This window comes from Garra rufa, chromosome 10 (assembly GCF_049309525.1).
Source record: "Garra rufa chromosome 10, GarRuf1.0, whole genome shotgun sequence".
NCBI lineage: Eukaryota > Metazoa > Chordata > Actinopteri > Cypriniformes > Cyprinidae > Garra > Garra rufa.
In genome coordinates, this window is record NC_133370.1 from 15,579,967 (window position 1) to 15,592,153 (window position 12,187).

Below are 12,187 nucleotides of genomic sequence, written 5' to 3' on the forward strand. Positions count from 1 at the left end.
TCCTCTCCTCTTCACTTTTCATCCACAGCAGCATGCTTTCTGCATACTTCTTGTAAAGTTGCTCTAATACATGTTCTCTTCCCTACTTTGAGCATGAAGAAATCATCTGTTTTACAATATAGACTGTATTGTCTTCTAAACATTTAAACTTTAAAACTATGTTAAACGTCAAACTGAAAACCTTCAAACATCAAGCTTTTAAAACTTTTTCAAACTTTCTGGTCTGGCTTTCTCAAGCCAGCATCAAAGAAATATTTTCAAATGCTACTCTTCATAGACATTTAAAGCTAACCTTTAAATTACCAAATTTTTATGGACCAAACTTAGAATGACCAAACCTCAAACCTGAAGACTGACTCGGGGTCATTCCGTGTCAACTCAACCAGAGGTCCCTGGCTCGATTTTTTTTGATTTTGCTAATATTTATTCTGAAGAAAGACAGACATGTATAGTGATGAAAGCCAAAATATTAAATGTCATGGATGAATAATTACTGAGTAATCCACTATTTTGTAGAGGGAGGTCAAAATGGCAATTTTCACCTTAGACTCAGAGTCAAGTTACAGGGGGTTCAAAATGACTTCAGAAAGATGTCAGCATCATTATCTTATTTTTGAACAGAGATTGGTAGTTATATTAGTTAAATATGTTGACTTTAGCAATCTTTGTTGCATTATGTGCCAGTGGTGACCATTCAAAAATGGGGAAACAGCACTTTTCAAGTTTTTTCTCCAAAGTTTGCATGCCTGTAACTCAAGCAGTATTAAAGATATTTAAATGCCCTTTTAGATATTGGGTCTTAACAAACTTTCCTTTTGGCATTTGGAAATCTTTTTTTGATGCCATATGAGATTCGTTTACAGAGATATTAGAACTTCAATATGGCTCCAGGAGTAAATCGTTAAAATGTACACATTTTCAATGGTCAAAAACCAAATGTGGGTCAGTTTAAAAAAGTACAATACTTCTTTTATTTTAAAGAGGAATGTCTGAGGAACAAATAATGTTAAAACTAGAGATGTATCTTGTTTCTTTCTGTAAAGACAACTGCATTGAACATACCAGTCTGAGTGCCGTAAATGTTCTTTTTCCAAAGTTTGCGTGCCTATAACTCAAAAAGTATTAAAGATATTGCAATATGATTTTAAATTCTAGTTGTTAATAAACTTTTTTCTTTTGGAATGTTAATTTTCAAAGTCCCTGAGATATGAGGATCTCAATAAGGCTCAATGTCTGGACTGTTGAATGTTACCCATTTTCAGTGGTCAAAATCCAAATGTTGGTCACTTTGTATACAGCTGATACATATTCTATTTAAAGAACAATGTCTGAAGAAGAAATAATATTGAAATTAGAATTGTATCTTGTTTCCATCTATCAAAACAATTGCATAGAACAAAGCTGTCTGAGTGGTTAAAGTCCACTGAAATGGTCAAGTTGAGGCACATTACCAAGCTACCAAGAGTTTAAACATGCAGTATTGTAACATGTTTGAAACAAATCGCATGCCTTATAGGGAAATGTGGTTGCTTTCGCCACACATTGCATTCACATCAATAAACCAAGATTTTCCTCATCTGGACTAATTATTAGAATTTCTTTTTCTCGTTTATTGTTATAAAATATGACGCATATTCATAGATAAAGTAGTACCTTCTCCTAAAGGGCGTATTTGGCAGAATCACTCATAGTACCTCAAACATTTAACATTTCTCACTCTTGAAATAACTAGCACTGTATAATTCTGAACCCTAAGAAAATAGAAGCATGGGTAATCTTATTTTACATTTTACAGTGTTCATTACATTTGGTTTTTGACCACTGAAAATTTACATTTTAATGATTTACTCCTGGAACCTCCTGAATCATTATATACTTTGGTATTTATACAATAATATAATATTTTGTATATGTAACTTATATAGTTTTATTGCACATTACAAAAAATAATAATTTTATTTATTTTAACAAATTTACCGTTACACGCCTCCAGCTCGGGGGTAAAACTAAATTTCGAGTTTCCAACTCGTAATAATGACTTTGTGGTGGCGTTCATGTGCGTTCAACTTGTAAATATGATACTTTTAGCCAATACACAATTGCAAAACAGCTGCTGTACAGGTCCGTTGGATATTTGAGGAAACTGCTTGTGGAAGTTTTGCAAAAACACAACTGTCTGTGTGATGTGTCGAAAATGTATCACAACTGTAAGGACAAAAAGAAGCGCTGGGTAGAAAGCTGCCAGCAAACATTAGTTGTTGAAATGTCAATGAAAATCTACTGCGTGAGATAACATGAGGCAGCATGAATATTGATAATAGCTTGTAGTGTGTGATGTCCCTGTTGAAAAAACAGCATATAATTAGGTAGGTTTTGAAGCACGGGTGCTGGTTTGAGCTGGTTTAAGCTGATCTGGTCATGAGCCCTCAGCTGGTGTGAAACGAGTGTAAAATGAGGTCATATAAGATTTCTCCAGGAGTGTTACCCGAATGCAATAAATGTAAAGCTGCAAAATGTACATTAATTGCTCATTTTGAACGTGCAGTCAACTTCACAGGTACTGGACTGATGTTTTTTTATTTGCACTCAAGAGTACATAAAAGGGAAATTGATCCTTTTTCTTTATGACTATTCAATGAAGAAAAATAATATATTTTGTTGGGAAAGTGTGTGATGTTCTATGGTCCGCTAGCTAGGCATCCATTTTTGATATCATGCTTCCGGATCTACACTGCCAGCATTTCTCACAGCAAATATCAATGTCAGACAAGCCAACTTACTTTACAATTATTATTATTAGGTGTAGTTTTAAGAGTTTTTCTAGGCAAGAAGATTGTTGTTTAGATCTCAAATATGCCATTTGTGACCCTGGCTGGATCACAAAACCAGTCTTAAAGGAACCGTATGTAGGATTGTGGCCAAAACTAGTACTGCAATCACTTTGAAAATACTGTAGAACGGTGTATCCCCTCCCTCTCCCCCCTGACTCGAGGTTGCCAGCTAAGCTGCAGGATCCAGCAGGAACCTAGGCTGCTACAAGGAGCTTCCAATGGCAAGTGACGAGTCCTACACAGTAATTTTTTTTCTTCTGTTGCTTCACGAGAGATGTTTTGCGAAGTAATTATGTATCGCAAAAATTTACTAATGGCAATTAGCCAAATATTTCGTAAAGATGTACTGTAACACGTGTCTACACCGGACGCGCGCGGCGCGGCGCGACAAATACAATAGAACCTATTATCCCCAACAGTAATCTGCTGTCGCGTTCTATTTATGACGTGCTCACTCAAAGTTTAAATGATTTGCAACGGTCGCTTTGTCGCGTCCAGTGTAGACAGACTTTAGCTGTTGCAGCGCGCGTCCGGTGTAGACACGGAGTAATACCACATTTCAGTCGGAACATAGATTGTTTTCATACCCTGCTAGTGGTGCGATATAAAGCTTTTTATGAACGCATTTAGCACGGCCGACTGTGGAAAATCCACTGTGTAGCCTACGGAAGCAAAGTTAGCCAAACATAGATGAATCTTACCTGTCCAGGAGAAAATTAGCAACGTTGGCGTCTGTCTTCAAATTCTTCTCCGTTTTCAGTCGTCTCCATCTTTCAAAGGCATCTCCTATACAAATCCTTGTTTTATTTCGGACTTTGTCACGACGTATTTCGGATTCATAACGAGGTCTTTTAGGTTTCATAACGTTATACATGTTTTATCCGACACGTTCATAGCTGCAGCTGTAACAGAGCTGGCAACCCAGATGACAAAACTCTACTGACTTCATGATTGGTAGATAGCTGGAGGGTGGCGCCTCAGACCAAAACACAAAATGACAACAATAACATCAGTTGTGGGCTGCAACTCTCACTTTTAAATGACAATATCCTGGCCGGACCACTGTTGTCAGTGATATAAGTATTTGAAATGAACATGATTTCTTAATGTCTAGTGACATGTCAGGGCCATTTTATGATTACCTAAAATAAATTTCTTACATACAGTTCCTTTAAGTAGCACAGGTATATTTGAAGCAATAGCCAAAATTACATTGTATGGGTCAAAATTGTAGATTTTTCTTTTATACAATGATCATGTTTCATGAAAATACTTTGTAAATTTCCCAAATATATCAAAACTTAATTTTGGATTAATATGCATTGCTAAGAACTTCATTTGAACAAAGGAAATTTGAGGTCTCTAGGACCAACACTAAAGCGCCACCACCAGCTCAAAAACTTTTCAAATGGCTATGGCTATAACTTTCGAACCCATTGTTCTAGAAAAATAAAACTTAGTACACCTGTTTACTCTCCTCATGGTGATCACATTGAATATCTGACATTAAGACTCCACCCATTACAGCAGTGATCATTTTGAAAAGTATCATCTATATTCCACCTTCAAAATATGTCCAATTCTTATGAAAATTGGCTCAGATGATCTTTGGACTGGGCCACATAGAAATGACTGAACAGATTTTTGATATTTATCTGTGTTCAAAAGTTATGACATCACAAACTTGTGGAAGCTGACCCATAATTGGTTAAGAGGCTGTATCTCAGCTAAACTTTGATCAATTTAAACGAAACTTGGAGCACTTCATAAATACCATGTTCTGAGGGTCCATGCCAAAGTTGGGAAAAGTGCCACCTACGGTTCATAAGATACCAAAAATTGTCATTTTTGCTAATAACTTTTGAACAGTTCATGCCATTCAATAGAGCAATAAACCCTGTGGATAAGCAGTTTGCAAAATAGATAAAAAGATGGAATAAAAAACTTAAAAACTTAATAACCAAAGTATTTTTATATACTTTTTGAAGTCATGGGGCCTTTAAAACAGGCTTGGCCCTGTGTGGCTGCTTGCAGCTATATGGACCTTTCTCACATTTCCATTTTACCTTTTCTACAGAAAATTCAAAGATTTTTTCTTTTTCTTCATCTACAAAATGACGAATAAAGAATGTGCATCATTGTGTTTTTGCTGTTTTATGTTTTTATTAAATTTATGAAGGTGATGTAAACTGAATCGTTATATTCTTTGGTAATTATACAATAATATAATATTTTGTATATGTAACTTATATAGTTTTATTGTACATTACAAAAAATAATCATTTTATTTATTTTAACAAATTTACCAAATTTTTACTGCAATTTCTCACATTTCCGGGTTTCTCATATCGGAAATTGTCATAGTTGGGTAAAAATCCGAGAGCAGTGAATGAGAGAGTACCTCAAATATATTTTTTGCATTCCCATTTGCTCAAATAGCAAATGAAAAACTCCACAATAGTGTTAACATGACTTGAGAAAGACTGATAACGGGAGTCAGAGGAGAGAACAATGTCAAGTTTACTGTCCATCCCATAGACGCGACATTAAAAAAACACCTTTCATTAGCGTTAACTATAGTTCTTTTGTAACTTGATGAAAATGTGATATAATACAGTATTTATAAGTATATATATAAATGTACATACATTTAAAAAAATCTAAATATGAAAAAAAAGGATTTATGATGATAATGACCATTAAAATGCATCCACATAGTCTTGTGATAGGGGTCCAGTATCAGTTTGTGTAATATCAGGATGACATTCTCAGCCTTGTAACAAAACGCAGAAGTATACCATTTTGAAAGGACTTTGGTCTATGAAACTCAGACGTTCCAGTCCAGTCTGTAGAGTCATGCTGTTGGCTGGGCAGATAGCGTGTGTGTGTGTGGTCCTATTATTATGGGATAGAATAAACAGTTTGTACAGTATAAAATCATTATGTCTAGAAAGTGTCATAAAAGATGAAAAATCTAACCCTAAACCTATTATAATTCCTAATTATGTCTGTTGGAAAGTTTTCCCATTATAGAATGAAGGGGTATCTCATGTTGGGACTTTCAAGATATTTCCATTTTGTACTGTATTCATCATAAAAGCAGCAAGTCTCATCTCACTCATGGTATTGAGAGTGGAAGAGAGGGCTGTACATGCTCCCCACACCTACAATCCCTGCCAGTACCAAGAGATTCAAACCTGTAACCTTTGGGTTTGCTGATCTAGGACGAAATTTCAGCCAGGCTGGAATCTCAGACTGCAATCAATCTGCAAACATAATTTACATTACTTTTAAATAATGTTGGCCTATCTTTTGTGTGATTGCCTGTGGCCTCATGCTACAGCAATTTTGCTTAATTGTAATTTGATATCACATAGGCTAAATATTTGTTAAATACAATGTCTATAATGTTTTATACTGAATCATAATAATAATAATAATAATAATAATAATAATTTCCAACTATACCCTTTTTTCAATCATAAGACTAATGCAGGCTCAATAACACTGGCAAATATTTCATCATGTGTCAGTATCAGTGTAGTAGTCAAGAGTAGTAGTAAGGACAGATTTAGTTCATTTTAAAATTTTGTTTATTTTTACAGTTTTTAGTTTAGTTTTTAATTCTTTCATGCATATAATCCATTACATGAATTGTATATGAAGTATATAAGTATTACCATTTTATCACGTCACAGCACTCCATGAGCTTTAAATGTTTGATATGAAATGTTTATTATAAACTGTCTGACTACATGGGGCTAAGAATGAAAGCAAAACATAATTCAGTGATGTATTTTGTTTATTTAATTAAATGTTCAGTATTTGATGAGCTGATAAAAACTAAAAGTAAATGATCTCTGTAACTAAAAAGCAATTATCTCTTTTTCTTTATGCTTATTATTCACTCTTATTAACTAAGATGTAGTGCAGTTACATGTTAGATCATGCCTTCCATGCCAGATAATAAAGATCCAGCCCCAGATGCCAGATCCTGTCAGAAAATATCTGTTTTGTTTGGTAAGCAAACAACTAGTCAGCACAATTGCCTAATACCCAAAACCTAAAAGCAAGTCTTGTCTGGTACCCAAAACCAGTGTTTGTCTGATACTCAAACCCATATTAACAGTCTTCTGTAAGCCAAGAAGTTGACTGAGCAAAGCCAGAAAAGAGCAGAAGCAGGTGACGAAGTGATGCTGATAAAGAAGGAGCAAAGTTTATTGAATAGTCTTAGTTGCGTATGTTTCAATGCTCAGGCTTAGTCTGACGAACACAAATCCATCAATAGTGTTGTACCAAACTGCTTCACAACAGCATCCCATAAACCTTGAATTTCCATAAACACTTATCTCTTATTCATGAAGACAAACAGCCTTTAAAACACAGTAATAAGACTGTACAACAATGGAACATAGTATAAGAAAACAACCAATCAATTAAATGAGTGTTTAAATGGTTATTATGATTATTATAAATTATTCAATTGAATAATAACATAATTAAATGCTAAATGATTATAAATGAATGAAAATAATATATTAAAGAAATAAAGTAAAACACAACACAAATGTATGGTTGCTCTCTTAAAGCAAAAGACACAGTTTGCATTTGAGGATCCTTAGGTTATCTGAGTTATACAAGATTCAAACCATGGGGAAAAGCAGAAAACCACTGAAACTGGTGTAACTTCCTGGACCATCATAAACCCAGGTGTTCTGCCAAAGTTGTGTAGAAATTTGATCACCAATCTCCAGTGTGAGAACAACACCATTGCTGCCATTACCATTGCCGGTAGGCTCCCAAGCAAACACAGAGCACTGGGTTTCACCATTCTTCATGAGACTGACTGACATTGAGGTTCCATAATGACAATGACTGTAAAATCTGAAGTAATAGGCTCCTTTCTTTGGTGCTTTAAAAATACCTGCAATGCATATGTACAAGGTAGCCACAGAAAATATCATCATGTGAACAGGATTCTGCATTTGTCATGATATTCTCTTGACAGAACTTACCAGTATTTGGGTCATAGGCACCTCCAATATTACTGAAGACTTTCTTGTAGACCAGAGTTTGTGGAGTATTAATGGGCCCAGTGTTTCCATTTCCAGATTCCAGAAGTCCAACAGAAAAGGCAACCTTTTTGTCTGTGAATAAACAAATAGACCGGTGTAAAATGTATAAGAAAACATGTAATCTTGTACTGTGGTTTTTAAAGCTGTTGAAACATATATATGATAATGTCACAATGTTTCAAAACAATGACTTTAAACCGATGTGTAAGTTGCAATTTCTTTAAAATAGTTCAGAAATTGTTGTTTTTCCACAATGATGTTTAAAAAAATGCAACCACTGTTCCAATTTACCTTCATTGTTTTCTTTGAATTTTGTTTGTATCATTTCATTCACTTTTTTAATGTCCTCATCTGTTAAACATGAACCTTTTGCAAGTGAACTCCCAACACAGAGCAGCAGTATCATGTGTAACACCGCCATCTTCAGTTGTTTTTCAGGTACACAGATTATTCCTGTAATTATTCCACAGTTCAGCTTCAAATTTCAAATGCTGTTACAAAAGCTTTAAGTTCGTAAACATTTGTAGACTGATGTTGTGAAGGTTTTGTTTATTTCAGTAATCCATTAGGACAAGTCAGATGTAGAATTGAGTGCACTAAAAGTACAATTTCAGCATAATAAATGCATTAATGGATTATTACCAACATAGAGGCTTATTAGTATTTATTATAAATAAGTTGATTCTGACCTAAATTAAAAGCACATTAAAATACTTACAAGTTCTTCAGGTGGTCACGAAGCATCATCTGATGCCACTGTTGCCACGGATATTTAAAGATAAGTTAGTGACCTCCCCAAATGAGGTCATCCAGACTGGAAACTCCTCTTTAAACAGGCCTGTTAAATGTGTTCTGCAGGAGCTCCTCTCCTCTTCACTTTTCATCCACAGCAGCATGCTTTCTGCCTACTACTAATAAAGTTGCTATAATCTTCTCTACTTTGAGAATAAATAAGTCTGTTTTTCTAATAGACTGTATTGCCTTTAAAACATTCAAACTTTAAAACTACTCTAAAATTCAAACTGAAAACCTTCAAACATCAAGCCTTTAAACCTTTTTCTATCTTTCTGATCTGGCTTTCTCAAGCCAATTTCAAAGTTTGTATTGACAAACTTTTTTAATCTAGTCATAATTCTTTTTTTTCTGAGACAAAAATTTTGAAACGCTACTCCTCGTACAAATTTAAAACTAACCATTAAGATAAAACATTAAAATAATATGGTCAATTTGAAATATCAAGCAACAAAACAAACCATTTTGTACAGCTAAAAATAAATGGAAGCGGATGGTACACGAAGCCAGAACCATTAAATTTACAAATGACCTTATGACTCTTATGGGAAAAATAAGGTGGATACTGAGTGGTACAAGAGTTTAATTTACAATCTGTTTTCTTCTAAGCTGATATATTTTTTAGAGGCCATTTCAACGGGGACCAGTAGGTTGAAGGTCCAAACTGCAGTTTCAACGCAGCTATATAGGGTTCTGCAATATCCCAGTTGAGGAATAAGAGTCACTTTGAAAAAAACTATTTTTAATTATATAACTTTTAAGCATAAATGCTTGTCTTGCATTAGCTCTGCGATCACAACTTCATGCATTATGTAATCACATTGGAAAGGTCATGCATGACATAGGTGGAAGTGCCGACCCAGTGTTTACAAAACGAACATGCAAAGAAAGTTAAACGGCCTTTACGAAAAAAGGCAAAACAACGATGTTGGACAATTTATAAGTTGAAGAAGAAAATGAATTGGAGTTTTTCGCCCTACCCTTCCTTGTTGAATCAGAGTCAGTACTTGACTACGTGACCACATAATGCATGAACTTGTGGACTCGCATTGCAGAGCTAGTGCAAGACAAGCATTTGTGGTTTTAGAAAATGTCCATTTGAATTGCTAGATAAGACCCTTATTTCTCTCTGAATTTATTTTTTTAAGGTTTGTGACTGGTATGTGTGTGGTCCCATACATGTACAGGTGCATCTCAATTAATTAGAATGTCGTGGAAAAGTTCATTTATTTCAATAATTCAACTCTTATTGTGAAATTTGTGTATTAAATAAATTCAATGCACACAGACTGAAATAGTTTAAGTCTTTAGTTCTTTTAATTGTGATGATTTGGCTCACATTTAACAAAAACCCACTACCTCACTATCTCAACAAATTAGAATACTTCATAAGACCAATAAAAAACATTTTTAGTGAATTGTTGGCCTTCTGGAAAGTATGTTACTTTACTGTGTATGTACTCAATACTTGATAGGTGCTCCTTTTGCTTTAATTACTGCCTCAGTTTGAGGTGGCATGGAGGTGATCAGCCTGTGGCACTGCTGAGGTGGTATGGAAGCCCAGGTTTCTTTGACAGCGGCCTTCAGCTCATCTGCATTTTTTGTCTCTTGTTTCTCATTTTCCTCTTGACAATACACCATAGATTTTTTATGGGGTTCAGGTCTGGTGAGTTTGCTGGCCAGTCAAGCACATCAACACCATGGTCATTTAACCAACTTTTGGTGCTTTTGGCAGTGTGGCCAGGTGCCAAATCCTGCTGGAAAATGGAATCAGCATCTTTAAAAAGCTGGTCTGCAGAAGGAAGCATGAAGTGCTCTAAAATGTCTTGGTAAACAGGTGCAGTGACTTTGGTTTTCAAAAAACACAGTGGACCAAGACCAGCAGATGACATTGCACCCCAAATCATCACAGACTGTGGAAACTTAAAACTGGACTTCAAGCAACTTAGACTATGAGCTTCTCCACCCTTCCTCCAGACTCGGTTTCCAAATGAAATACAAAACTTGCTCTCATCTGAAAAAAGGACTTTGGACCACTGGGCAACAGTCCATTTCTTCTCCTTAGCCCAGGTAAGACGCCTCTGACGTTGTCTGTGGTTCAGGAGTGGCTTAACAAGAGTTATACGACAACTGTAGCCCAATTCCCTGACACGTCTGTGTGTGGCTGTCTTGATGCCTTGACCCCAGCCTCAGTCCATTCCTTGTGAAATTCACCTAAATTCTTGAATCAGTTTAGCTTGACAAGCCTCTCAAGGCTGCGGTTCTCTCGGTTGGTTGTGCATCTTTTTCTTCCACACTTTTTCCTTCCACTCAACTTTCTGTTAACATGCTTGGATACAGCACTCTGTGAACAGCCAGCTTCTTTGGCAATGAATGTTTGTGGCTTACCCTCCTTGTGAAGGGTGTCAATGATTGTCTTCTGGACAATTGTCAGATCAGCAGTCTTCCCCATGATTGTGTAGCCTAGTGTACCAAATTGAGAGACCATTTTGAAGGCTATGTTTTCAGTTGATTAGCTGATTGGCATGTCACCATATTCTCATTTGTTGAGATAGTGAATTGGTGGGTTTTTGTTAAAGATGCCATAGAATGGAAAACTGTATTTACCTTGGCATAGTTGAATAATAACAGTTCATTAAATGGACATGACATACCATGAGTCTCAAACACCACCTTTTCCTCCTTCTTATATAATTCTGGTGTTTGCAAAAGACCACTGAAATACAGGTCAATTCCAACATAACACCGACTATTATGCAATAGTCACGATCGTTAATAGTTACGCCCCCAACATTTGCAACTCTGTGAAACAGCTAATAAGAGGAGAGCTGATCATTAATATTCACGAACCTTCCAAATAAGGCAATAACAGACCATTTTATTCTAGGGACAAATCCTAGGGTTGTAAATGGACTTGTAAAACCGTTTCTGGTGATTTTTTGCCCTTTCCTATGCCATATACCTTCTATGTAGATATCAGAGAACAATTTAAAATATTGTTTCAATGCATTCTATGGCACCTTTAAATGTGAGCCAAAATCATCACAATTAAAAGAACCAAAGACTTAAACTACTTCAGTCTGTGTGCATTGAATTTATTTAATACACAAGTATTTGAGTTGAATTACTGAAATAAAGGAACTTTCCCATGACATTCTAATTTATTGAGATGCACTTGTATATTGACTGCTAATATTTACTTTCCACTTATTTCCAAAAAAAAGGCTTGGTGTTATATATTGTTTGGTTTACTTTAAAAAGTCTATTCTAAGGAACTAATTTTCCTATGTCAATTTAAATTGAGTGTTTTTGTTAGGGAAGCAGACTGACAAACAGGTGAGTGAAACAACAGGTAAAGTTTATTTGTTTTTAGCAGAGCAGATGAAGAAGATGGCGTGCAGGACCGGGTAAGTTTAACTGTCCAGATAGTAGATGATGGTGAGGATGGCGATGAATGGATAACGTGGTTTTTCTTCCCTTTTGCAGGAA

General features: G+C 35.4%; 1 protein-coding gene across 1 annotated transcript; it reads right to left on the reverse strand.

Annotated features, from left to right (window-relative positions):
* Window positions 1-7,149: 7,149 nt before the first annotated feature.
* On the reverse strand, window positions 7,150-8,327 carry LOC141344489 (complement C1q-like protein 2). Its single transcript, XM_073849375.1, has 3 exons — window positions 8,198-8,327; window positions 7,847-7,978; window positions 7,150-7,755 (listed from the first exon to the last, which is right to left on the reverse strand). The coding sequence occupies exons 1-3, from the start codon at window positions 8,325-8,327 to the stop codon at window positions 7,475-7,477; spliced, it is 543 nt and encodes a 180-aa protein (XP_073705476.1). The 3' UTR covers window positions 7,150-7,474.
* Window positions 8,328-12,187: the final 3,860 nt, after the last annotated feature.